This window comes from Bubalus bubalis, chromosome 18, assembly GCF_019923935.1.
Source record: "Bubalus bubalis isolate 160015118507 breed Murrah chromosome 18, NDDB_SH_1, whole genome shotgun sequence".
NCBI lineage: Eukaryota > Metazoa > Chordata > Mammalia > Artiodactyla > Bovidae > Bubalus > Bubalus bubalis.
Genome location: NC_059174.1, coordinates 2,612,965 through 2,640,960, shown reverse-complemented (window position 1 = coordinate 2,640,960; position 27,996 = coordinate 2,612,965). Strand labels below are relative to the sequence as shown.

Here is a 27,996-nt window from a genome sequence, read left to right as displayed (position 1 = left end):
AGCGTGCACTGTGTGCCGCCTCTTAGTGATGTCACGTCCGCTGCGCCGCACACGCTCCGTCCGCCCCGTTCGACGGCGTGCGTCGTAGAGGTGGGAGGGGAGGGTCTCAGAGAGGGTCGGGGAGCTGAGGGCGGGCGAGCGAGGGGGGTTCTCGCGGCTTCTGGGTCAGGTTCCAGTGTCTGACTTTCCCAAGCTCCGTTTGTGTGGGGAGAGAACGTGAGAACAGTATCTCTCCCACCACGCGTCTGGCGGTAAAAGGCGGCTCCTTTAGTGAAAATACCGCCCTCCCTGCGCGGAGAGCCCCCGCTGCGGGCGAGCGGGGGACGCGTGGCCGTGCTGCAGCGTCCTACAAAAACAGAGGGCAGGCACCCACCTAGTCCCGGCTGCAGGGGCCCGGAGTCTCCTGTTGACTAGACACCTTGGCCCTACCCGGTCTACTTGAGGGTGTTGAGCCGGGGGCTGAGGGAAGTAGGCTCCCTTCCAACCCTTCGAAAAGAGCTTTTCGCCCCTGGCCCTAACTTTCTTTGAAAAGGAAGTGGTCTCTTCAGCCTTTTGCAACTGCTAAAACATGCGATCTTGTGGGCAAAAAAACTAACAACAATTATTCACGTTCTAGGAGAGAGTGGATTTGAATTTTAGTGGACTCAGTGTAGCAAAACTTGCTCGTTTCAACTACTGGGCACGCTCATCCTGACAGCTCCGAGAATGTGATGATACAGTTCTGGGCTGCTGCTTCATAGAGTCAGCGTTTCTTCTGGCAAGTTCTGTCTTCCTTGGCTATTATGGTTTGTGTACCTATGATTTAATTTAAGGTGGGTACCAGAGTATCTGCCTTCATAAAGTATACTGCCTTCTGATGCTCCTCGCCCCCTCGAAATGAGAGGGAAATCTCTTCCAAACGGAGGATTCAAGGCTTGCCCATGCTTTTCTTTTTCTCCAACAAATACAAGATTTATGCTGCGAGAGCTCCCTGGCGTTCTAGAGGTTAGGATCCGCTTTTTTTCCTGCAGTGGTCCGGTTTCAATCCCTACTTAGGGAACTTGTGGTTTAGTCACTAAGTCGTGTCCAACTCCTGCGACCCCATGGACTGTAGATCTCCAGGCTCCTCTGTCCATGGGATTTTCCAAGCAAGAATACTGGAGTCGGTTTGAGCTAAGACCCATCAAACCAGCCTGTGGGGCAAAGAAAAGCTTATGCTGGTTCTCTGACATAAATCACAGTTTATGTCAGTTCCAGCCAGATTCTTAATTTAAAGCACTATGATCTGATGTACTATGACCATTTATTGAAATAACAACCCCACACATCAGAACAATTAAATGATAAACTGAAGAATATTATAATTTTTAAAAGTTTGGTCAAAAACCAATTCCAGTTGGGCAGCACCAAAGCAAGTAGTTAGGAGCCCTCTGCAGACAGGAGGCAGGGTAGACTGTTATAGAAAAAGTGAAAGCATTTGATTGGCTACAGCTGGAAGCCTAGCTGACAGCCGTTGTTTGGTTGTCCTTAGCAGTTTTGATATGTTGGAGAAGGCAATGGCACCCCACTCCAGTACTCTTGCCTGGAGAAATCCCATGGACGGAGGAGCCTGGAAGGCTGCAGTCCATGGGGTCGCTGAGGGTCGGACACGACTGAGCGACTTCACTTTCCCTTTTCACTTTCATGCATTGGAGAAGGAAATGGCAACCCACTCCAGTACTCTTGCCTGGAGAATCCCAGGGATGGGGGAGCCTGGTGGGCTGGCGTCTATGGGGTCGCACAGAGTCAGACACGACTGAAGTGACTTAGCAGCAGCAGCAACCTTAAGGCATTTACACACTTAGATCTTGGTTTGCTTAAATAGGCCAACACAGCATTAGAGACTCATCAATCTAGTCATCTCCTTGTTTTATTAATTTAACAGTGCAAAGAGTTTATTGTGGAAAAATCAGTTGTCTGGTATATGCCTTGAGGTTCAGTGGAGCCTTTTTTTTTGTTTGGTGACACATTTGGCTTTGCCCATCACCTTATGATCTTATTTTTTCCTAAGAAGCTTTTCATACATTTCAGTGGCCAAATGAGGTCACTGAGTGAGCATTGATAGAGTCAACAATGAGAAGAGTGTCAAGGGAAGTATTCTAGGCCTCTTTTAGGTCTGCTTCATGGTCTCTTATTCATGGCTTTACGTATCCATCACAGATCCACTATCTGCCAGGGAGCTCAAGGCAAATGAATCAGGAAGTTCAAATGTTCTTATTTGTAGTATTAATCTCAATTGATGTAACTATGCTGGACACTGTGCCAACTTTTTGTAAATATTATTTAAGCCTCACAGCAACTCCAGTGGATTAAATACTATTGTCTCTTTTATCAGATGACACAGAAAGGTTAAGTAATCTACCCAGTATCTCATAGTCAATTTGTAGCAAAACCAGGATTAGAATCCAGAAAGGGTAACTCCAAAACCCTCAATCTGAGAAGCAGAACTGCTGTCTCACTTGAGTGGTGAGAAACCACTGGACTCTGTCACTTTCTTCTGCATCATAAAAGGTTGTGGAAGATTAAAAGGGTGCTTTCCTGATGGGGGCAGAGGCTTACTAGACAGAGGATAAAGAACCTCTCTGCTGTGAGGGAAAGAAAAGTAAAATGTCTGGGGAAAAAGGATAGAAAAGAAGACCTTTATCCCCAGAAAGATGAACTTTGTGTGGTGAGGGTCTGTCTGAAGCAAGCTGAGGTCTGCAGCCCTTTACATGCTATTTCCAAATGAAAAGTGGAATACCGACAATATTTCCTCCTATGCTTTCATTTTGAGTATTGGGCTCAGATTCATTAGAAACATGTCATATATCCAATATTAGAAAAAAAAACATCTTGAAGAAGTAATGTATCTTCTGGGGTTGTGAGATTTGAGACTTTGTTGATCTTTCATTAATGATGAAAAGAAAGCAGAGGGGTAGTCAGAGAAGATGATACACAGAGTTACAAAGGGGGAGCTTCAGGCTGAACACGAAGGGGCTACCTGTGAACTCCTGTTGCAGTATCTTGCCTTGGCTCTCCTCTCTGTCCTGACGGCTGTGGGTTTTGATCAGGGCCTGAGCACCATGTGGACCGCGGATGAGATTGCCCAGCTGTGTTACGAGCACTATGGGAGCAGGCTGCCCAAGCAAGGGAAGCCTGAGCCCAACCGCGAGTGGACGTTGCTCGCAGCCGTGGTGAAGATACAACCCACAGCTGACCAGGCCTGCGACCGCTCTGACGGACCAGTGCAAGGTGAGACCTTTTCTCCCTGAAACACTGTCTCTCCCAGTAAGAGACAAAGGGCTAGACAGGGATGGTGGTGGTTGGGTATGATCCAAGATGCCAGACACATTCTGGTGCTGCGGGACCTCTGGTGGCGGGAGATGGCCGCGCAGAAACCAGTCCTCAGCTGGGGCAGCCTGTGAGGGAGCCCTCTGGACGAATGTGCAGGGGGGTTGTTAAACTTGCCGACCATTCAGATTCTAAGAACTCATTTTATGATTTGCTTTTTTCCCCCCCTCAGTGAAAAAGGAAGTTGTCTCAATGGGAACAGGAACCAAATGCATAGGCCAGTCCAAAATGAGGAAGAGCGGTAAGGCTGGGTGGGGTCTAAACAGGGCCTGTTGCTGCTGCTCCTGCTGCTAAGTCACTTCAGTCGTGTCCGACTCTGTGTGACCCCATAGACGGCAGCCCACCAGGCTCCTTTGTCCCTGGGATTCTCCAGGCAAAAACACTGGAGTGGGTTGCCATTTCCTTCTCCAATGCATGAAAGTGAAAAGTGAAAGTGAAGTCGCTCAGTCGTGTCCGACTCTTGGCGACCCCGTGGACTGCAGCCTACCAGGTTCCTTTGTCCATGGGGTTTTCCAGGCAAGAGTACTGGAGTGGGGTGCCATTGCCTTCTCCAAAACAGGGCCTGTTAGGGAGTTTTAGAAAATTGACGTCCGTGTCACCTGTTTCTCTTCCCGGCAGAGCAAAGGGGCCATATCACTAGGTGGCTGACCTTTCACTTCCTGCTGACTGTCGCTCCAGTTGGAAGGACAGAACTCATTTAAAGAATGGAAATAAGTTTCAGAAGCAAAGGCCGCCAGGAACATCTTTCTGAGTGGATTGAAAGTTGGCCATTTATTTTCATGCTCAAACCAAAAGTTCCCTGAGTTTAGCTTTCCATAGTACATCTGAAGCCCCAGAAAGCAACCATGAATTAAATGGAGATTTTGGCACAAGAAAGAGTAAGAAAATCCCTTAGAGGTCTGGCATCTTCACTTTCTGGATGCCAGTTAACAGATTCCTCCTCCAGTTTGCTTCCCTCATCTCCTAGTTTTCCCAGGGATATGAGGACACTGTTTCAGGACTACTATTGATTGAATTCAACGGAATTGTTTCACCTTGGGCACAAGAATGGCACCAGGGTACCAAAGATCTGGACCTTTGTCCTCCTGATTAAGATTTCCCTGTAAGTCAGGAGTTCTCAGCTAGGGGAGATTTGCCCCCCCAGGAGACAATGGGCAATGTCTGGAGACATTTTTCATTGTCAAAGCTGGGAGAAGAGGAATATGCTAGTGGTCTCTAGTGAACAGAGGCCAGGAATGCTGCCAGACATCCTGCAGTGCACAGGACAGACATCCGCCACACACACACACACACACACACACACACACACACACAAAGCATTTTCCATCCCGAAATGTCAGTAGTTGAGGAAACCCTGCTGTAAATGCTGTGCCAATAATGATGTACTGCTTTCTGGCAAAGCCCTCCAGGAGTTACGTGGCCAATCTGGGTGCTGGGGAAAACTCCCATGTTCTGCTTTCAGGAACCAGGGCCTGTCTAGGTTCCATATGTTTTCACTAGTGTCTTGTCTTTGCCGCAGGTGACATCCTCAATGATAGCCATGCTGAGGTCATAGCCAGAAGGAGTTTCCAAAGGTAAAGCCACATCCCCCCGAGAGCTTGATCTAGCATGGGTGGGGGCCCCAGAATTTGCATTTCTAATAAGCCCCCAGGTAATACTAATTATGTCAGCCTCTGAACTGTACTTAAAATACAGTTGGTCTGGCCTAGACAGGGTTTCTCATGCTTGAGTGTGCTTCAGAATCACCTGGAGGGTTTGTTAAAACCCAGGTAGCTGGGCCCATCCCTAGGGGTTCTGAGTCAGCAGATCCAGGTGGAGCTTGAAAAGCTGCATTTCCATTTTTTTTTTAATTTATTTATTTGCTGTCTCGGGTCTTAGCTGCGGCCCGTGGCATCTGTGTTTTGTCACACAGGATCTTTTCCCCGTGGCGTGTGGACTCCAGCTGCAGCACAGAGTTGCGCCCTGGGGGCTTAGTTGCTCCACAGCACCTGGGGTCTTAGTTCCCTGACCAGGGATCGAACCCTAGTCCCCTGCATGGTAAGGCGGACTCTTAACCACTGGATCACCAGGGAAGTCCCAGAAGGTGCCTTTCTAATAAATTCCAGCTGGTGTTTTGAGAATCACTAGATCGTTCTCGTAATTCCAGGTCACTACCTGTTTCACTGGTCTCCAGTATCTCTTTCCTTCTTAGTAATCACCCAACCAGAGTCTCTCCCTTGACCACAGACATGGGTTGTTCACTCTGGTAATGCCCCACACCCCGCATCCCATTAGGTACCTGCTCCATCAGCTCTATTTGGCAGCTGCCCTGAAGGAGGATAGCATCTTTCTCCCAGGATCTCAGAGAGGACTGTGGAAACTCAGACCAGACCTCTTGTTTGTGTTTTTCTCCAGCCATACACCCTGTAAGTATATTCAGATCTCTGGATTCATGCTACATTCATCTTTACTTCCTTATTGGTGTCTTATCCGTGAATATGTTTCTCAAAAAAAAACCTCTTTAGCAAAATGTAGTTACAGCCGGTGAGAGTGCCTTTTTGTGAACAGTCCAGTGTGCCTAATCACTTCTCTACCAAGGAAAGTGGAGGGCACGTCACTCACACTGTTACTCAGTTCTCAGTTTCCGATGAGGATCAGGAAACTTAAAGGTCCAAAACCAACAATAGGGCTTACAAGTCCAAAGCCCTGAGTTGTGTGGTGATTTATCCTGACACTCATGTCATTCATTCATTAAACACATCAGTTTCATTTATTCGCTCAGTCATGTCCAACCCTTTGTGACACCATGGACTGCAGCACGCCAGGCTTGCCTGTCCATCACCAACTCCTGGAGTTTACTCAAACTCCTGTCCATCAAGTCAATGATGCCATCCAACCATCTTATCCTCTGTTGTCCCCTTTTCCTGCCTCCAATCTTTCCCAGCGTCAGGGTCTTTTCCAATGAGTCAGTTCTTCACATTAGGTGGCCAAAGTATTGGAGCTTCAGCATCAGTCCTTCCAATGAATATTTAAGACTGATTTCCTTTAGGAATGACTGGTTGGATCTCCTTGCAGTCCAAGGGACTCTCAAAAGTCTTCTCCAACACCACAGTTCAAAAGCATCAATTCTTTGGCACTCAGCTTTCTTTATAGTCCAACTCTCACACCCATACATGACCACTGGAAAAACCATAGCTTTTACTAAATGGACCTTTGTTAGCAAAGTAATGTCTCTGCTTTTAATATGCTATCTAGGTTGGTCATAACTTTTCTCCCAAGGGACAAGCATTTTTTAATTTCATGGCTGCAGTCACCATCTGCAGTGATTCTAGAGCCCCCCAAAATAGTCTCTCACTGTTTTCATTGTTGCCCTATCTATTTGCCATGAAGTGATGGGACCAGATGCCATGATCTTAGTTTTCTGAACGTTGAGTTTTAAGCCAACTTTTTCACTCTCCACTTTCACTTTCATCAAGAGGCTTTTTAGTTCTTCACATTCTGCCATAAGGGTGGTGTCATCTGCATATCTGAGGTTACTGATCTTTCTCCTGGCAATCTTGATTCCAGCTTGTGCTTCAGCCAGCCAGGCATTTTGCATGATGTACTCTGCATATAAGTTAAATAAGCAGGGTGACAGTATACAGCCTTGACGTACTCCTTTCCCCATTTGGAACCAGTCTGTTGTTCCGTGTCCAATTCTAACTGTTACTTCTTGACCTGCAAACAGATTTCTCAGGAGGCAGGTCAGATGATCTGGTATTCCCATCTCTTTCAGAATTTTCCACAGTTTGTTGTGATCCACACAGTCAAAGGCTTTGGCATAGTCAATAAAGAAGAAATAGATATTTTTCTGGAACTCTTCTTGCTTTTTCAGTGATCCAACAGATGTTGGCAATTTGATCTCTGTTTCTTTTGCCTTTTCTAAAACCAGCTTGAACATCTGGAAATTCATGGTTCACGTACTGTTGAAGCCTGGCTTGGAGAATTTTGAACATTACTTTGCTAAGGAGTGAGATGAGTTCAATTGTGTGGTAGTTGAGCATTCTTTGGCATTGCCTTTCTTTGGGATTGGAATGAAAACTGACCTTTTCCAGTCCTGTGGCCACTGCTGAGGTTTCCAGATTTGCTGGCATATTGAGTGCAGCACTTTAACAGTATCATCTTTTAGGATTTGCAATAGCTCAACTGGAATTCCATCACCTCCACTAGCTTTGTTCATAGTGATGCTTTCCTAAGGCCCACTTGACCATCTCTGGCTCTAGGTGAGTGATCACACCATCATGGTTATCTGGTCATGAAGATCTTTTTGTACAGTGCTTCTGTGTATTCTTGGCACCTCTTCATTAAACACATATTTTGTACTGTTTGTCAGGGAAGTGTGAAATATGGTTATGTAGCAGTGAATAAGTCTAGTCCCTCGTTTACCCTTTAATTTTTCAGGAGATGTAGACAGTCACGGTGAGTTTAGATAGATTTTGATCAATTTAAGGGGATTTTCAGGTGCTGTAGTTGCATTAGGCAGGAAGACCAAACCTGGCCAAGGGGAGGTCACCTCTATCCTTTGTTTTTCTGTCTAGAAAATTGAGAATAATTTCTACCCTTGTAGACAACTCAGGAATGATAAAATTTTCTCACCCGAAAAATTTTGAAATAAGGAAGTAAGATTGTCCCATGGGTATTACACTAATCACTCTTTAGAGACAATAACTAAAGATCATAATTCAAATAAAAAATATAATATAACTTTATGAGAGAACAGAAAAATGACATACAGAGAAAGGCAGGGCTCATCCATACTCTGTTCTTAGCAATGTCTTTGGACCAAGGCACTCAAGAACCAAAGGATGTTTCTTAACTCAGTGTTTCTCAAACTGTAATATATATAATACGCACCCCAAGAACTTGTTAAACTGAACATTCAAATCAGCAGCTCTGGAGTGGATCTGGAGGCCTGTATTTCTAACCAGCTCCCTGGTGATGCCAGGAGTCTTGGCCTGTGGATCCCGCTTTGCCCAGCCAGGGCCTGGTTGATCCCAGCAGCAGGCGTAGCATTCTTGTGGAGAGAGAGATCTGGGGATTACAGCTAGCCTGGCCACCTAATCAAACAACGAGAATCAGTGGTCCGCAGGCTGGTAATGCTCTGTGAGAGAGCACTACTCCATGGTCACACAGGGAAACTCAGGACTGTTCAGTGAGTTTTTAAAAAAGCTAATTTCTTTCCATTTTAAGCTAATGAGATCTTTATGTGTTTTTAAATTAATGATAAATAAGCTTTTTAAAGATCTTACTTGATGGAATATAAAATTGACAACACTCTATTGATCTTAAAATCTTGTGGAGATTTTACAGGTCTGTGAAATCAAAACTGGAACTGCTGATCTAACTCCCTGGGTCATGGGCAATCTTTTACAGTGGGACATTCCCACTGGGGGAAGAGAGAACACTAGAGAATGTGACGGTCTGGCTCACTTGGCATTTATTCCTCATTACTAACTGTTAAGTTGGTGCCTGGGTTGGCTACTTCAGACTTGTGCATTTGAGTTGTGTTAGCATGAGTCAGACTCCCGAGTTCAGACATCGGTCCGGATCAAATCTCTGAGCCTTCGGAGTGGGAGGTGGGCCCTGGGGAATTCTTCAAAGTCACTGTCACCTTGTGAGGTCTCTGGAGGCCTGCCAGCCAGCCTCTCTGGCAACACTCCCATTTCTGCATCTCTTGCCTCTCCCACTCTTAGGTTATATAGACCACAGATGTATTATGTACACACTTCAGAAAAGCAGTACACATTAGGTTAGTGTTTGAAGAATCTCCCTTCTCTTGGGAAAGCTATGCTTTTTACTGACCTCTGGTTTTCTTTGGTTCAATGTAAACACAGAGTAAGTCAGAAATCTCTGAACCAGCACAGGGAAATACCAGTTATGCAAGTCTTTACTGAGAGGATATGCAAGATGGGGAAATTATAAGCATTATTTGTCGAACTTATTTAACCATGAAATCAACCCTCCGCTTTTATTTTCCAAGGCATCTTGGGGATAACACTCCACAAAATGCACTTGGGAAACCGTGCTCGTTCTAAACCAGGGGTTCCCAACTTAGGACAGTTTTGATCCCCAAGGGATGCTTGGCAGCATCTGTAGACATTTTGGTGGTCAGACTCAGGGGTACTCTCAGTATTTAGGAGGCAGAAACCAGAGAGACTGCTAAACATCCTGTAATATATAGAACAAGCCCCCATGGCAAAGAATTGTCTGGCCCCAAATGTCCGTGTGGAGGTTGAGAAAGCTTGGTCTAATCTAGTGTTTCCAAAACATCCTGGGATCTTTGTTAAATGGTTCAATTTTTTAAAGACTCCTTCCACTCAGAGATTGTAGCTCATTGGGTCTAGGATAGGGTCATCAGTGAGAACCCCAGAGAATTGTTATGAGGGAAATTTGGCCAAGTGTTCTTAATTCATCTCAGGTCAGCTGGGAGAAGAGTATTAAGTTTCATTTAAAGCAGTCGTTCTCAAACTCAAGGTTGTATCAGAATCACATGGAGAGCTTATTAAAACAGACTGCTAGGTACCACCTCAAGAGTTTCTGATTCAACAGGTCTACCATGGGTCCCAAGATTTGGCATTTCTAACAGGTTCGCAAGGGATGCTCATGCAGCGGGTCTAAGGGCCTCACTTTGGGAACAACTGGTTTAAGGGATTTCTTCTCCTACAGGTGGGGATGCCTCCATCATTCCAATGCTTGAGTTTGAAGATCAGCCTTGCTGTCCTGTCAGTAGAGATTGGGCCAGTAACCCATCAGTAGAAACTAGTGATAACCTAGAAGCTCCTGAAGATAAAAGGAAATGTGAAGACCCAGAGAGTCCTGTGACTAAAAAAATGAGGCTGGAGCCCAGGACTCCTGGTGGTACAGCTCACCGTCAGAGCTTTGGCAGTCAGGAAAGGGGCCCAAATCCACCGGATGTCAGCAGCTCTAATCTCACCGCAGAGGGACTGGCCAGTGTCACTGGAATGACCCCTAGTGGTGCCCAGGTGGTGGACGTTTACAGAACTGGAGCCAAGTGCGTGCCTGGAGAAGCTGGAGACTCGGGGCAGCCTGGTGCTGCGTATCACCAGGTGGGGCTGCTCCGAGTGAAGCCAGGCCGGGGGGACAGGACTTGCTCCATGTCCTGCAGTGACAAGCTGGCTCGGTGGAACATCCTCGGATGCCAGGGGGCACTGCTGATGCACTTCTTAGAAGTACCCATCTACCTGTCAGCTGTGGTCATTGGAAAGTGCCCCTACAGCCAGGAGGCCATGCAGAGAGCACTGATCAGGAGGTGAGAGGGCAGGGGGGCCGTCTTGCCAAGAAACGGTCTAGGGCTATGTCCACAGGGCCTTGAACGTGGGTACAGACGTAGAAAAAGTTAGGGTTTGTCCTAAGGGAGTGACTAAGAAACTGCTCAAATGTTCATTTTGTGTACACTAAGAAAAGAAAAGAAAAGGAAACCACAGAAGTGGCCAGCTATAGAAGATTGTGATTGTGTTTTGCAACTAATACTGATGAGAATTAAACATGGAAAAATGCTCATAATGTTCAAAGAGCAATTTAGAAGGTAAGATGAGTTCATTTCAGTCTTAAAGTATATTATGTCCATAGGAAAAAAAATTATAGAAAGATATATACCAAGGTATTAATATGATTACCTCTGAGTTGTGGTATTATGGGTGATTTTTTTTCTTCTTTATGATTACTCTTTTTTTTTTTTTTTTTTTTTTTGCAGTGCACATAGTTTGCTATTGTCATGTTTAAGGACACTCAAACATTAGTGTTAATTTTTTAAAAAGAAAAAAGATGAAGGATGACCACCCAAGTGTGATCTCCCCAAAGAAGGGCAGCCACGCCTGATGCCTGCCGTAGTACCAAGGGCAGAATACGACCAGGGCCTGGGGAAACCTGGGCGCTCTTGTCAAATGCACTCTCCTAAAGCCAGCTCTTGGGAGCAGTGCCAGGATATGACCCACTAATTCCACTCCCAGGTACATATCCGAAAGGAATAAGGACAGGCATCTACATAAAGGCTGTGCATGAGTGTTCAGAGCAACGTTAGTCATAATACCCTAAAAGTGAAACAACCCAAATGTCCATCAGCTGCTCAATGGATCAATCAAAGATGGTAGCTCCCTATAGTGGAATGTTAGCCTCAAAAAGGGATGGAGTCTGATACATGTCACAGCAGGGATGAACCTTGAAAACCTTATGCCAGATGGAAAAAGCCACACGTTATATGATTTCATGGACTGAAATGTCCGAAGTAGGCAAACCAGAGAAGGTAGATTCATGGGTGCCAGGGGCTGGAGAAGGAGACAAGGAGTTACTGCTGTTAAGGAGTGACTGGGATTTCTCTCGGGATGACGGAAATGTTAGATTTTGGTGCTTGCTGCACAACTCTGTGACTAAAAGCGCTGAATTATAACTTGAAGTGGGTGAATTTTATGGTATATAAACTTATACCAATAAAGATGCTAAGGGGGAAAAAAGGCAATCCTAGGCACAGTGCCCAAGGCATTTTCTCTGTTTTCCATGTTTTCTTGATTCTGAAACTATAAGTTGCTGTCTACTCAGTTCTAGATCCACTTCATGTTGGCATCTACTTTGTGTGAAATAGAAAAAAATGAAGTTTTGTATTACAGAATAATTATGGTTTCTGGTATATTTGAATGACTCCTTAGGAAGCTACTGCCAACAGGTTAATATTTCTGGTTAAGGTCTTCGAATCTTTCAAACCCATTACAAGGAACAGAGTCTGGTGCTACTGAAGTCCCTGAGGGACGGCGGTAAGTTCCTAGCTTCACTTCAGACTGACGGAAATGATTTTCCCGCATTCATAAGGCTCAGAGGATCTAGGTTCTGTTCTGTCACTACCTCCTATACCATCCCCATAAATAAATAAACAAATGCACACACCTTCTAAAGCTTTTGCCTCTTGCTGAGACGTGGGTGGTGACGTGGTACACAGCCCTAGATATTCTCTCTGTCGAGGAGTGAGCCAAATTTCATGCATTTTCCCTCACATTTAGGTGTCAGAACGTCTCAGCTCTGCCAGAAGGCTTTGGAGTTCAAGAAGTGAAAATACAGCAGTCAGATTTACTGTTTGAACAGAGCCGCCGTGCAGTGCAGACGAGAAAGGCTGACAGCCCAGGCCGACTTGTTCCTTGTGGGGCAGGTGAGGGGTCCAGGTTCCACTTGCTCTGGAGTCACCTGTCCCCAGACTGTAGAGTGGCCTGGGAGACACTGCATCCTCCCAGCCTGGGGTAGCACTTTCCCACACAAGTTGTCAATAATGTGGGCTCAGGAGACACCCACAGTGGGTCAGGATCATGCTGTGTGACCCTGGGCACCTTGTTCTCTCTTAGCCTCAGTTTCTTCATCTTCAGATAAGAATTTGTCATTTATTTGTCAGGTTGTTATGAGGAATAAATGAGAGATTTTTTTCATGCATTTGCTGCGTGTCCAGCATATAATAACTGTTTTAACGATTGTCAGCCCTGATGGTGATGATGAAGAATCATGAGCTACTTTATACTTTTGTACTCCGGAGGGCAGGCGTCAGAGTGACAGCCACTGTCTCTGACATCGTATCCAACTCTCACGGGTCTGCAGTGGTCGGGAAATACTCTTACTAAAATACCTCTGACATTTACGGAAAACTGAACACCTTTAACCCCAGAATCTTACCTTTTCCTAGCCATCAGCTGGAGTGCAGTGCCTGAGCAGCCCCTGGATGTCACCGCCAATGGCTTTCCCCAGGGGACAACAAAGAAAGGAATCGGATGCCTGCAGGCCAGGTACAGAGTACTGGGGCGGCGGCGGTGGCAGTGTGTTCACACCTCACCACCCTCCGATTCCAGAACATTTCCATACCCACAGAAAGAGCCCCCACACCCATGAGCAGTCCCTCCCCTCCAGTTCTCTCGCCCTTGGTGCCCACAGGTCTACTTTCTGTTTTTATGGATTTACCTGTTCTAGAGTTTTCTCTGCACGAAATCATACAATATGTGGCTTCTTTCACTTAACATGAGGTTTTCAAGCTTCATCCATGTTGCATCATGTGTCACTCCTTCATGCCTTTATTCCATCATATGGATATACCAGTTTGGAGGGGGTCACTGGTGTTTTTAATTTTTATTTTTTGGCTGCACAACTTGTAAGATCTCAGTTCCCTGACCCAGGATCAAACCCTTGCCCCTGCAGTGGAAATGCAGAGTCCCACCCGCCAGACCACCAGGGAATTCCCTGGGTATACCGGGTTTTTAATCTGGTCCATTGATGGTTATTTTACTTTGGGGGTATTCTGAATAATAATTCTGCTCTGAACATTCAGAATGTAAGCTTTTGGGTGGACATTTGTTTTCAATTCTCTTGCGTATACTTGGAGTGGGATTGCTGGGTCATGGGATAACTTTATGTTTAACTTTTGAGGAACTGCCAGACTGTTTACATAATAGCTGCAACATTTTAGACTTCCATCAGCAGTATATGAGAATTTCATTTATCCCATATCCTTTCCAACACTTGTTTTTATCTGTCTTTTATTGTAACTGTTGAATGTGAAGTTGTGTTTCATTGTGGATTTGATTTGCATTTCTCTAGTAACTAATGATGTTGAGCATCTTTTCCTGTATAGCCAATTGTATATTTTCTTTAAAGAAATATCTATTCAGATCTTTTGCCTACTTTTAAAATCAGTTCGTCTTTTTATTGTTGATTTGCAAGATTTCCTTGTATATTCTGGGTATGAACCCTTTATCAGATATATATTTCAAATATTTTCTCTAATTCTGTGGATTGTCTTTCTTTTTTTTTTTAAGTGTTCTTTAAAACAGAAAAGTTTTCTATTTTGAGGAAGTCCATCTTATCTATTTTTTTATTTCATGGTTTCTGCTTTTAGTGTCATATGTAAAAATTGGTAGTCTAATCCAAGGTCACAGATATTTACCTAGTATTTTCTTCTCATAGTTTTAGCTTTTATGTTTAGGACTTTAATCTATTTTGATTTAGTTTTTATGAGGTATGAGGTAGGGATCCAACTTTATTCTTTTGTATGTGGATGTCCTTGTCCCAGCATCATTTCTTGGAAAGGCTATTCTTTCCTCTTGTTCAGTTGCTCCGTCATGTCTGACTCTTTGCAACCCCATGGACTGCAGCACTCCTGACTTCCCTGTCCTTCATCATCTCCCAGAGCTTGCTCAAAGTGTGTCCATCAAGTCGGTGATGCCATCCAACCATCTCATCCTCTGTCATCCCTTTCTCCTCCTGCCTTCTATCTTTCCCAGCACCAGGGTCGTTTCCAGTGAATCAGCTTTTCCCATCAGATGGCCAAAGTATTGGAGCTTCAGCTTCAGTAGCAGTCCTTCCAATGAATATTCAGGGTTGATTTTTTAGGATTGACTGGTTGGATCTCCTTGCAGTCCAGGGGACTCTCAGGAGTCGTCTCTAACACCACAGTTTGAAAGCAGCAATTCTTCAACGTTCAGCCTTCTTCTTTGCCCTGGAAGATTTTGAAAAGAACACTTTCTTGGGTCTTACCACAAGAAATTCTGGTTTAGTAGAACAAGGCTGGAACCCAAGAATCATTTATGAAGCTTCACAGTGATGAGACTGGCAAGAAGAGTGCCATAAATACAAGACTTTGCATCTTCAAATTAACTTTTATTGAAATGTGGAGCATGTGATCTGCTGGACATGAGACTTGGGTATCATGCCTGTGTGTTTGGAGGTTCATGTATCTGCCTTATTGGTTCTTCTTTTGTAAATGTTCATCTTGGCCACTCTGCTTTTCCCTCCCAGTGAACCACGGAGGGTCTGTAGTAACCCAAGGGTGGACGGGGCTATGGGCTAGTAGCCTCTCCATCAAGGTCTTTCCGTCTGTCTGGACTGAGCTGCTGCTGAGTGACTGTTGTCAGACTCCCACAGTTTAAAAGTAGTTCTTTTCCCTTTAAGTGGCTCTTCCATGTCTTTTTTATGCCCCCTTATAAAGAGGTGTATTGTAGTGAAAGTTCACAGGTGGATTTGTTTCTTTTCTTTTTGACATGCTTATTTGTCTCCCTCAACGGAAACGATAATAACAACTTACATCCTTTCAGACTTTAAAAAAAAAAAAGTTTTTTTCTCACAAACACTAACAAGGGTTCAGACTCCTATCAGGAGATCTGGCCTGTCTCTTAGTGGCCTAAGCTATTGAATCGAGTAGTATTTACAAAATTTTTGTTGTTGTTGTTTTGTTTTTAGGGATAGAGATTTTTTTGCAGTTTTTCTCAAGGACCTCCCAGCTTCAGGCCAAGGTCTGCATCTCTCAGGGGATCAGCCCTTAACCACAGACCAGGATGTGTGATCAGAGCAGGTCAGGAGAGCCAGGGAGCACACTTCCTGCCGAGTTCTGCCTTTGCAGGCAGTGACAGACTAGCCGCAACCCATGCTGGCCCCACCCTCCTGCCTGGGGCTTCAGTCTGTTGCTTTGCTGAGGTCTAAATGCTCTTACTCTTGCCTGGAAAATCCCATGGACGGAGGAGCCTGGTAGGCTGCAGTCCATGGGGTCGCTAAGAGTCGGACACAACTAAGCGACTTCACTTTCACTTTTCACTTACATGCATTGGAGAAGGAAATGGCAACCCACTCCAGTGTTCTTGCCTGGAGAATCTCACAGACAGTGGAGCCTAGTGGGCTTCCGTCTATGGGGTCGCACAGAGACACGACTAATGTGACTTAGCAGCAGCAGCAAATGCTCTTCACTGTGAACCCACACCACCTTTTACCTTAAAAACTTGCCTTACCACTGCTTTCTGGCTCAAAATTACCATCTTATCTCCAGATTCCTAAAGTGCTGTTTTCCAGCTTGTCCCAATATGTCACTGTTTTCTGTATGATTGGGAGTGCCCCTGTTCTCACCCTGGCTCTGTCTCCAGTTACCCAGGTGTCTTTGAACAAGTCTGTTAGCCCTCTGGGCCTCAGTTCAGTTGAGTTCATTTCAGTCACTCAGTCTTGTCCGACCCTTTGTGACCCCATGGACTCCAGCACACCAGGCTTTTCTGTCCTTCACCAATTCCCGGAGCTTGCTCAAACTCGTGTCCATCAGGTCGGTGATGCCATCCAACCATCTCATCCTCTGTCATCCCCTTCTCCTGTGTTCAGTCTTTCTTAGCATCAGGGTCTTTTTCCGTGAGTCAGTTCTTCTCATCAGGTGGCCAGAGTTTCAGCTTCAGTATCAGTTCTTCCAGTGAATATTCAGGACTCATCTCCTTTAGGATGGACTGGTTGGATCTCCTTGCAGTCCAAGAGGCTACCCAGAGCCTTCTCCAGCACCATAGTTCAAAAGCATCAATTCTTCAGTGCTCAGCTTTCTTTATCGTTCAACTCTGACATCCATACATGACGCCTGGAAAAACCATAGCTTTGACTAGACAGACCTTTGTTGGCAAAGTGATGTCTCAGTGTGTAAAAATGTCTAAGTGTGTTCATATCTGTATGAACCTCGGTGTGTTCATATCTGTAAGACAGATATGGCCTCATAAGACTGAGGCCTCAGAGTAAGGGCCTCAGTATGTTCGTATCTGTAAGACGAGGATACTGGAGAAGGCAATCTGAGGCTTCTGTCGTATTGTGGATGTCTCTCCATTTAGAAGGCAGACTTCATACAGAAGGAAGTTCATGGTGGAAAGAGCAGAAGCTCTGCAGTTCAAGAGACTGACGTTTAATTCCAGGCTCCTTTCCCCCCAGTAATTGAGCAAATTACTTTACCTCTCTGAGCCCCAGTTTCCCCAACAATGAAACAAGGGTAACTCCGAGTATCTATCACACAGGAATAGATGTTGAAAATTGAGAGAGAGTGCCTCTAACATGGTGCAGGGCTTTCAGTAGACATCTTGTTAAGATAGATACCCCCTTCAGTCATCAAATGAAGCTGCATGTTACGTTTGAAAGAATCAGTTGCTTTAATTCTAAGGACTGACCACTGCAGGGGAGAGAGGGTTTCCTCACATTTCATTCCCCGAGTGCCCTCCTGGGACCTCCATGTTTTAGAACGATCTGGAATACGAACTCAAGACTTCCGGGATGTTAGAAGCATTTAAAATTCTAGTGCAATACTCAAAGGTAATATTTTTTATACCTTTTTTAAATTAATTTTTATTGGAGTACAGTTGTTTTACAATGTTGCGTTCGTTTCTGCTGTACAGCAAAGTGAATCAGTTATAGATATGCAAGTATTCCCTCTTTTTTAGACTTCCTTCCCGTTTAGGTTGCCACAGAGCATTGAGGAGAGGTCCCCGCGCTGGACAGCAGGTTCTCATCACTTTATACATTTGTTGTTGTTTAGCTGCTAAGTCATGTCCGACTCTTTTGTGACCCCATGGACTGTAGCCCACTAGGCTCCTCTGTCCTTGGGATTTCCCAGGCAAGAATGCCTGAGTGGGTTGCCATTTCCTTCTCCATTTTTATACATAGTAGTGTATATACGTCAATCCCAATCTCCCAATTGATTCCACGCCTCCCTTCCCCCTCTTGGTATCCATAAGTTTGTTTTCTCTATATCTGTGTCTTTATTTCTGGTTTGCAGATAAACTCATCTGTACCATTCTTCTGATTCCATATATAAGCAGTATTATACAATATTTGTTTTTCTCTTTCTGACTTACTTCACTCTGTATGACAGTTTCTTAGTCTACCCATGTCTCTGCAGGTAGCACCATTTCATTCCTTTCTATGGCTGAGTAATACTCCATTATATATATGTACCACATCTTTATCCATTCCTCTGTTGATGAACATTTAGAGTGCTTCCATGTCCTGGCTGTTGTAAACAGTGCTGCAGTGAACATTGCGGGGGGAGGCGGGGGGGGTGTCTTTTTGAATTATGGTTTTCTCTGGCTATATGCCCAGGAGTAGGATTGCTAGATCATGTGGTAGTCCTGCTTTCAGTTTTTTGAGAAACCTCTAAACTGTTCTCCATAGTGACTATATCAATTTACATCCCACCAACAGTATAGGAGGGTGCCCTTTTTTCCACATCCTCTCCAGCATTTATTGCTTGTAGATTTTTTGATGATGGCCATTCTGATTGGTGTGAGGTGGCACCTCATTGTAATTTTGATTTGCATCTCTCTAGTAATTAATGATGTTGAGCAATTTTTCCATGTGTTTGTTGGCTATCTCTATGATGGCCAACAAACACTTGAAAAGGTAGTATTTACGTTTTTGTGTTTATTGCAAACAAGGAGATAATAACAGGAATCAGATAAAGGACCCTCATTTTCCAGAAGCTTAATTTTACTCTTTGCCCCAAAGTGGCAAATCCTTTTAAATTCTCTTTGCTCTGAAGAGGCATATCCTCTTTCCATCCCACACGAGCTGCCACAGCATCCTGGAGAGGTCATTGCATGGCTCATTGGATTATAAGAGAGAAGGATAAGAGAGTGAACAAACAAAGTGTGTCCAAGTGCGTTAGAATAAAGATAGGCCTAGGTTGAGTGTGAATGTGTGATCTTTAAAAAAAATACGTATGTATGTATAGCTTTCCTAGCTCTTTGACGCACCAACCAGCAATGTTAACCAACTCACCAGGGAGACATTAATATCTAAGAAAGTAATCCTCACTGCTAAAAGGAACTAGGGTTTATTGGAACGTAGCATCCAGCAGTCACCAAGATGGTTTTGCTCCCCAGATGACATGAATGGTTATTGTTGGGTGAGTCTCTTTGGCAGAGAAGTTATTAGTGTAGTCACTCTGTTCTGTTGTTGAACAAGTCTTGAGAAAGGTCTTATTTCTTTGGAGGGAGATCTTTTCCAGCAAAGGAGAGATTCCCAATTTATCTTTGTAGATATAACACCTAAACATTATTCATGAGGTGACTTAGACCAAAAGCACTCAGAAAGTACCATTCAGTGCCCCAGAGGGAAGAATGTTGAAAACATTTGCAGATCTGTTCTCAAAAAGTTGCTAAGCTCTCTGTCACTGACGGCTTCTCACGGTGACGCTAGAGGCCTTGACGTTTCACCACAGTGTTGGTGCTAAACAGAATCCAGCGGACTCCTTCCTGTGAGGCTTAAGTGCTGTGTTTCTTTAATGAACCTTGAGTGGGTCCCTTCTCCAGACTACAGAGCATTGCATGGTTGATTGCTGAGGCTCCTTGTTCCTGTGAATGAAATTCCTTGACATATTTCATTAATGTTCTGTAATTCTATAGCCAGATGTTCTTTCATAGTTGTTCATCAGCAGCCACTGGGCTTTAGCAAAAATTTCATGGGCTCTCCTAATCAGTATTTCAAAGGGAAACATGAGCATGTGGGGCAAGATATTAGCTTATTTTTTGTATTCCTCTTTTGCTGATTCTGGGTGATGTGGGCAGTGGAAATGTGGGCTCTGTAAGACTCTCTGCTGCTGCTGTTGCTAAGTCGCTTCAGTCGTGTCTGACTCTGTGCAACCCCAGAGACGGCAGCCCACCAGACTTCCCCGCCCCTGGGAAGACTCTCTAGACTTCCTGAAAATGTGTGGTCATGTCACCAAAAATGGTTTCAGACTCTTAAATCTAGAAATGAAATCTTTGATTCTAGGTAACACTGAGCATATCAACTAACCTACCTGAAAGCATACATGCAATAAAGCGTAAATAATGTTTGTTTTTAACTGGGTAAAACCAACCGTGATATGGTACTAATTATCTGAAAAATATTTCTAAATCTTCCCTTTTTTGAGGGTCATGAACTTCTGGCTTTGCTCTTAATATGTTTCTGTTAGCTATAGAAACTTCATTCTCTCTCTTTTGTTTAGGCCTAGAAAGCACAGGGAGCTGCCAGACAGCCTCATTTCTTTGTCCTGTGTGAGGTTTTTTCAGGACCATCACTTCACTGCTCCAGTATATAGAACCATTTCTCTCTAAAGTGCCCTGGTTCTGTTACAGGAGAATAGCATTAGCACCTGAAATCCGTGTTTGAAGCATCCATGTTTAATTGTTTCTTACAAGTCTTTAAGTGTTAGGTTGATCTAGCTAGTTGGTATGCCAGTGAATGAACTAGGCAAAATATTATGTGAAGCTGTGAGGCTTGGCTGAAAGTAATTTCTTAATTGTCTAATCAGTCAGTATGAATTAATCAGTATTATTCACACTTAAACTACTGGATGAATAAAAGATTTAACATTACAGTTGCCTTTGGTGACCACCCTTTGGATATATTTTCACTAATATTGAACGGATTATTTTGTTCTTGAGTAATAATTTTCAGTTCTAATGCAATTATATAAACACTTGCCCTGTATTTTAATTCTGTAATTTTAGTTCAGTTTCAGGGGATTGGTATTTCAATCTGACAGTTCTTACTTAGTGGCAGCTTTAGCTCCAGCTCCTTATTAGCTCTACCAGCCCACTTTATTGAGTGGAAAAAATATGAGCACTTTGAGCTACAGGAATTTCACTTATCTGGCCTCTTTCTGGTACACTCGCAATGGCCCAATACATGGTTCTGTATAAGAGGCTCTCATACAATACAAGCTCCCTGTCAGAGAAACTCATTTTATTTTCTTTATAGAAAAAGAAACTGTAGTAATTTTATTGAAATCTATGTTTTAAGTGAATACATATCAAACTTAGAATATTTTATGTGTATATGTATGTATGTCTCTTTCTGGGCATTCTGTTCTGTTCCATTGGTCTGTTTTTCCCTACACCAAAGCCATACTCTTAATTACCATAGCTTTATAATAAGATGATATCTGTTAGGGGAAAAGTCTCCTTGCTTTGTCTTTCAAGAGTGTCTCGGCTTTCCTTAGACTTTAAAGATTTGACATCTTTCATTGTTAAGTCTTCAAACCAGGGATATGGTGTCTATCTCGCTATATAATGCTGGTGCCAAACTGGCAGTTGTGCCCAAATTTAAATAGTTTTGAAAGTTCACTTATTTAGGTCTTCTTATATATATTTCAGTAAAGTTTTATGATTTTCACATCTTTTATTAGATTTATTTCTTGATGTTGTATTCGTTTTCTGTTGCTGTATAACAGATTACACCCTCACCCCATGGCGGGGTGGGGAAGAACACCTTAGTGGCTGAAAACAACAATTAACATTAGTTTACAGCCTCTGTAGTTCAGGAATTTGGGAGGAGCTTAGCTGGATAATTCTGACTCGGGCTCATGCGGTTGCGCTCTATTATGGCAGCCAGCATTGCAGTCACTGAAAGCTTGACCAGGCCTGGAGGATCCGGTTTCCAGTAGCTCTCATGTGACTGCCAGGTCAGAGCTGGCTGGCTGTTGGCAGGAGGCCTCAGTTCCTCTCAACCTGGGTCTCTCCGTGATGCTACAGATATTCATCTTTACCGTGTGATGGCTGGTTCCCCCCCGCCGAGAGGATGCATCCCAAGAGAGCAGGGCAGAAGCCACAGAGTCTTTTATGAGTAGCCTCAGAAGTCACACTCCAACCCAGTCTTGTAATGGTTACTGGTGTCAGCCCTGTTCCACGTGGGGTGGCATTGCCTAAGGGCTTGAATGCCAGGAGGCAAGAATCACCATTCAGAGATGCTCCCACTGATGCTGTTTAAGTCATTTCCTTTATTTCATTTTCTGGTCATTGCTACTGCAATCAACTTCTATTTTGTTTATTTCTCTCTTACAATAAATGTGTCCAGCAACATTGCTAACTCTTACTATTCTACTAATATATGTATGAATTCTTTTAAAATTTTTTAATGTAGACTATCTTTTGCAAATAGTATTTCCTTTCCAAGTTGCCACTCCTTTTATTTTTTTTCTCACTTACTGTGCTAACCACAGGTGACAATGTCACAATCATCTCTGAATAATGTCTTCAGTTTTTGCTTTTCAATCTTTATTCCTTTTATTTCTTGTCTTACTAGCCAGACCTTCTGTATAACGTTGGATAAAAGCATTGATAGCAAGTATCCCTCTATCATTCTTGATTTTGAGAACATGTATCAACTGTAGGATTTTTATAGATACCCTTTATGAATTTAAATACTATCTTTCCTAGTCCTAGTTTGCTGCTGCTGCTAAAAGGTTTTAAATCACTCAATAGATGTTGAATTATAACAAATGCATTTTCTGTACATATTTTCCTTATAGTACTTTTCTCCTTTGGTCTGTTAATGAGATCCATTAGTTTTTTGGTTGTGGTTTGTTTTTTGTTTTTTTTTTTTCATGTTAAAGCAGGCTACTTCCCTGGAGGTCCAGTGATTAGTTCTCTGGCTTCCTTGTGGCTCAGCTGGTAAAGAATACGCCTGCAATGTGGGAGACCTGGATTCAGTCCCTGGGTTGGGAAGATCCCCTGGAGGAGGGAAAGGCTACCCACTCCAGTATTCTGGCCTGGAGAATTCCATGGACTGTATAGTCCATGGGGTTGCAAAGAGTCAGACACAACTGAGCAACTTTCACTTCACTCCACTGCTGTGGGCCTGGGTTCAATTCTTGGTCTGGGAACTGAGATCCCACAAGCTATGCAGCACAGCACAGCCAAAAACAAAAAGCAAACAAACAAAAAAAGCAGCCTTATGTTCCTGAATGCCAGCAGCCACTCAGGTTCCCCTTTAAGCAGTGATGTCTCCAGTAGGCTAGGTCCCAGCCAGGTAAGGGAGCTTTTCAGCGGACTACAGTTCGCTGTTTAGTATATGCCAGCGATGGCCTCTGTGTCTCAGCTGATGGTACGATTTTCAAGGAGGAGACGGATATGGTATGTAAAATAAGACTGTACCTGGTTGGCACACACAATGCTTCCCAGCTTCTAAGTCAGCCCATGAATTGTGTATATGAGGGAAAGGAAGGAGGCACATACACTCTAGGCCCCAGCTGTTATGAAAGAGCAAAACCAAGAAGACCCAAGTAACTGGTAAAGAATTCACACTGACTTCCTTCACTACTTCAAACTATGACCATCATGAAGCTTGATTCAGAAGCAAAGGACTTACCTCCCAAGGACTGTAATCCCCATAAGGAGGAATCTAGAGATTCTTCCTCAGATGCCTGGGCTGAATGGACTTTATAACCACAGTTCATATAGGGAGCAACACTCAAGTCTCTGAAACAAACCTTTCAATGTCTTGTAAGCAGTGTTACCCAAGGGCCAGCTCCCTTGAAAGGTGGTAGCCAAATAACAGCTGATGGGTATCCTTGGGGGCAGAATTTAGTAATTCCCTCTGCGTTTAGCCCATTTCAGCCTGTCATCTTAATGATTTCACTGCTGATAACGTTTATGAAATGAGAATCATTTTTGTGTCTCAATCTAATCAGACTCTCAGATCTGGATTTTTCTTGCCAAGCATTGGTGAAAACAGGGGCTCAGGACATTCAGACCTAGAAAGATACCATGTGAAGCCCAATATCTTTGATGGTGGCCTGGTGCGTATTAAACACTTAATAAATCCTCTTGATCTTTTTTCAAACAGATCCCGAATCAGCAAAATAGAACTCTTTAGATCATTCCAGAAGCTGCTAAGCAGTATTTCAGAGGACAAGTGGCCAGACTCACTCAGGTGATGCCTTTGACCTACATTTTTCATATTTATGAATGGCTGGAAGTTTTGGCAGGAGTGATGTTTCAGTAGGCCAATGAGTACTTAGTACTGACCACATGCTCTTCAGTCCCTATAGCCGCAGCTGCAGACATGTGTGTGATCTGAGATGTGATGGGGCATAGTTGGTGGGACAGGGTCACAGAGCCTGCGGGTGGAATTGGGCCCAGCCCATCCCAGGCCCTCCTTTAGTCCAGCTCCAGATGGAGAGCACTGTGAGAATGTGAGCGCTGAGGTGTCAGTGTATGCTGTTGGGAATATCATTCTTTTTTTCTTTTTTTCAATCAGTGGTTGTGAACTAAAGCTCGAGGACTTAAATTAGTTTCCAAACAGGAATGTAGAGACTATAAAACCACTTGATGAGCAGGTGGGTGGGGGGAATTCAGACGCTAACAGAGTCAGGCCAAATCTCACTGGGTAAGGGCACAGTGCCCACAAACTGACCTCACTTGGTAACACCAGCCGCATTCTAGGGGGCCCCAAAGCCACTCAGGTTCCAACTACCCACTCAGGTTCAATAATTCACTAGAAAAACTCAAAGAACTCAGGAAAGCACCATACTTTGAATGCCTTTTATTGTAAAAGATACAAATAAGGGCCAGACAAAAGACAGGACGCACAGGGCAAGGTCTGCAAAGGTATCCAGCCTGCTACTTCTGTGTCCCCAGGAGGCATCACCCGCCCAGCACATCACTGTCTGTCACCGACCAGGAACCTGCCCCACGTTTCAGTGCCCAGAGTGCTTACTGGGGCTTCCTCATCCAGCATGAGTTATGGAATCACTGGCCACACGATGTGACTGAACTCAATCTCCACCTTCTCCTCTCCCCACCCCAGGATGTCAGATAGCAGATGACTCAGGGCCCCAACTTTGTAATCTCATGGCTGATCTCTCAGCGACAGCCAGCCCCTCCTGAAACTATCTAGGGCCCACCATGAGTCACCTCGTTAAGCAAAAAGTTGAGACCCAAAGGGTCCACCGTGAATAACAAAGACACTCCTATCACCAAGGAAGTTCTGAAAGTTTAGAGGTTCCCTCCCAGGAACTGGCAAAAAAGACCAGCCAAATTCTTCTTTATACAACAGTGGGGAAGCCAGGGAGTAGCTAGACACTCCATATGAAGAGGCTGCTGCCTGTTTGCAGCATCGTGTATCCTGCAGTCGGTGCCGATGCCCTCCAGCCATCCATGGTCAGTTTGCTTGTTTCTTGTCTGGAAAAATCAGTCAGATTGGAACTGGGTGGGTTGCTATACATTCTATGCCTTAAAAACAAATCTGGACTTAGGTAAGGGGAGACTTCATTTGAAGGCTTTGTTGCAGTAAGAGACAGGGCCTGTTTCAGCAGGTAGAGAAGGACTAATGCAGTAGCAAGAGCATCGCAATCTTAAGGTCTGTAAGCCTCTCGAAGAGCAGGTGCAAAGGAGAAGTTTTGTCTAAGCAAAGTTAGAGCTGGAAATGTGGGAGTGAGGTGAGCAGGTAGTGTGACGGGACCATTGAACAGGAAGTGTCAGTCCTCAGGAGGGGCTGTTAAAAGAAAGGGTTGGTACATCTGCCTACGCCGGCTCAGAAGGAGTGGCTCTGAGTTTGGGGGTCTGCAGGAAGGAGAAGCATAACTGGTAATTAATATTTGGTCAAATTATCAGGCATTTTGATGAGATTTTCTCAGTGGGTACAAACAGTTCAGCTAATCATTAAGAGACAAAAAAACAGGTGTTTGGAGGGTCCGTGTCCGGCCTTGTCACAGGTAAACCAGGGGGGCACCCATGAGTCTTAAGTCATGAAGAAAGGTGGTTCTTTCCAGTCTGCCATTTCCCACACACAGGAATATAGGAGGGAGGTTTCTTAACCATCGCTTGTTTTAGGAACTGAGGGCTCAGGTAAAGGTTAAGGTTGTCATGCGTGTAGCTCCCATCCATTAACCACCGAAAAGCTATGGGCAGTTGATCAAAGACCTAGAATCAGTGTCTGCTACAGTTAGCAACTCGGCTCTGCGCTGTAGCCAGTGAAGAAACAACGGGTCTCCTAAGATCTTTGCAAAGAACGAAAGAGTAGAAGCAGGGTAAAACCTGACTCAGTGAGCTTCGAGTCTCAGTTTCTTCAGCTATGAGATGACAAGGATGTAGTTCAAGGTCGGGGCTGGGTCAGGAAGAGGACTTTGAGAAGCCTGACTCAAATTTGATCAAAGGTAAGAATCTTTGTCTCAAGAAAATCTTTTTATGTGGGTGTAAGTGTTACATGACTCAGCACATTAGCCATTCTTCAGCAGTCAGAGACACTGAAGGATTTGGGAAGGGGTGTTGGCTTTGATTACACAGGAGAATATGACTAAGATGAAAAGTACTTTGGGAAAATGCAGTTGAGAAGTGTCTAACGGCTCGATCCTACCAGTGAAGATTATAGCCACGTAGAAAACTTTAAACCAAGTAGTAGACACAGTTATTCTTTTTTATCTGATTCCACCAGGACCGAAAAAAGAAAAGAAAAAAAAACAGACTAGTATTCTGTTTATTTTTACCTATTTTAATCCCATGTTGTTTTCTAGTGAATTTCCTACAAAGGAGCTAAGAGTCACTCTAAGACAGCATAACAGAATCCTTCTGTTCCCAAGTCTCTCCTAATAAATCTGTCCGGCCAGTTGCAGAGGTGTCTCTCTGGCCACCGTGGTGAGCCGTCCATTGAGAACGTGTGTGCTTGGTGGTGTGTGTGCATTAGGGCGCAGAAGCTAGCGACGTACCGAGAGTACAAGGAGGCTGCGTCCACGTACCAGCAGGCCTGGAGCGCGCTCCGGAAGCAGGCGTTTGGGTCCTGGATCAGAAACCCCCCAGACTATCACCAGTTTAAGTGAGCAACAGCTGTGATCCATTCATTCATCCTGGACTTCTGTCTTCCTACATGCTGAACAGGCCTTAGATTTTCTTGTGGCTGATCAGGAAAAAAGACTGCCATCTACCAGAGCGGTAGATTTCTTCTATGTCAGATGGATGGAATTTTGGACACGAAACAAACTATACTTGATTGAACTACGCTTTCAAACTCTGATGCTGGAGAAGACTCTTGAGAACGGACTCATTAGAAAAGACCCTGATGCTGGGAAAGATTGAAGGTAGAAGGGGAAGAGGGTGACAGGATGAGGTGGTCGGATGGCATCACCAATTCAATGGACCTGAACTTGGGCAAATTCTGAGCGATGGTGAGGGACAGGGAGGCCTGGGGTGCTGCAGTCCATGGGATTGCAAAGAGTCGGACACTACTTGGCAACTGAACAATAACAGTACTTGACTGAAGTAGCTCTCTGCTAAAACAGCATCCTGCTAATGACCTTGGTGTGTGTCCTGTATTTTATTGCTTCTCTAAGAACAAGAATTTGGAATGTGATGCTGTAGAAGTACTCTGCAGTAGCTCCATTTTGTGTGTTCCTCGTTGATTCAGCAAGTATTGGGCTGACATGATGTTTGAATCTCTGTAAACTTTAGAGCTTCACCTGTCATAATGGACATATATTTTGTATACCCAGCCTTGCTTCCTTTGAAGAACCACCCTTTTCTGCTTTATCCCTGAGACTCGGGTGAAGCAAACTTTCCTCATTGACTCCAGCAGTGTGAGCCAACCCTGAACAGTCCTGGAACTAATACCAGAGCGATCGGGAAAGATTCCCTCTCTTCTCGTATTGGGAGCTGTGAGCACCAGGTAACCCAGGACTGCCTGGGGCTGCTTTTGCCCACTGCCCAGAGACAGCCAGCTGGAGAACAAGGTGATGAAGGAAACAGCCCAGAGGATGAAGGCTCTCGTGACCTTGTCTGGGTGCCTGAAACTAGTGCCCAGTCTGGACTTCAACGATGTGAGATAAATCGCTCTTGTTATTTTGAGTAAGCCCCTTTGACTCCGTTTTCTGTAACTTTCATTGGAAAGAGTTCTGTCTAAAAGGCCAAACAAAAGTCCCTATAGCAACTCAGCAGCACACCTAGAAACCAGGCCTGTTTTTCCTAACATCTAGTATTCAACTCGGAGAAGGCAAGGGCAACCCACTCCAGTTCTATTGCCTGCAAAATCCCATAGATGGAGGAGCCTGGTGGGCTGCAGTCCATGATGTCGCTAAGAGTCGGACATGACTGAGCGACTTCACTTTTG

General features: G+C 44.4%; 1 protein-coding gene across 16 annotated transcripts; it reads left to right on the top strand.

Moving 5' to 3' along the window:
- The first annotated feature begins 6 nt into the window (after positions 1 to 6).
- ADAT1 (adenosine deaminase tRNA specific 1) lies at positions 7 to 27,996 on the top strand. 16 transcript variants are annotated; one of them, XM_044931963.2, is made up of 12 exons: positions 7 to 90; positions 617 to 757; positions 3,069 to 3,249; positions 3,521 to 3,589; positions 4,868 to 4,922; positions 5,623 to 5,753; positions 10,033 to 10,636; positions 10,787 to 10,912; positions 12,378 to 12,523; positions 13,046 to 13,145; positions 23,743 to 23,829; positions 24,537 to 26,724. In XM_044931963.2, the coding sequence occupies exons 3-12, from the start codon at positions 3,081 to 3,083 to the stop codon at positions 24,715 to 24,717; spliced, it is 1,668 nt and encodes a 555-aa protein (XP_044787898.1). In that variant the 5' UTR covers positions 7 to 90; positions 617 to 757; positions 3,069 to 3,080; the 3' UTR covers positions 24,718 to 26,724. The 16 variants fall into 16 exon arrangements, 12 of the variants coding, with proteins under 12 accessions (XP_044787898.1, XP_044787899.1, XP_045019344.1 ...); XM_044931964.2 differs by having other exon boundaries at positions 617 to 812; XR_006546292.2 differs by lacking the exons at positions 7 to 90; positions 617 to 757 and adding an exon at positions 819 to 984 and having other exon boundaries at positions 24,955 to 25,058; positions 26,411 to 26,724.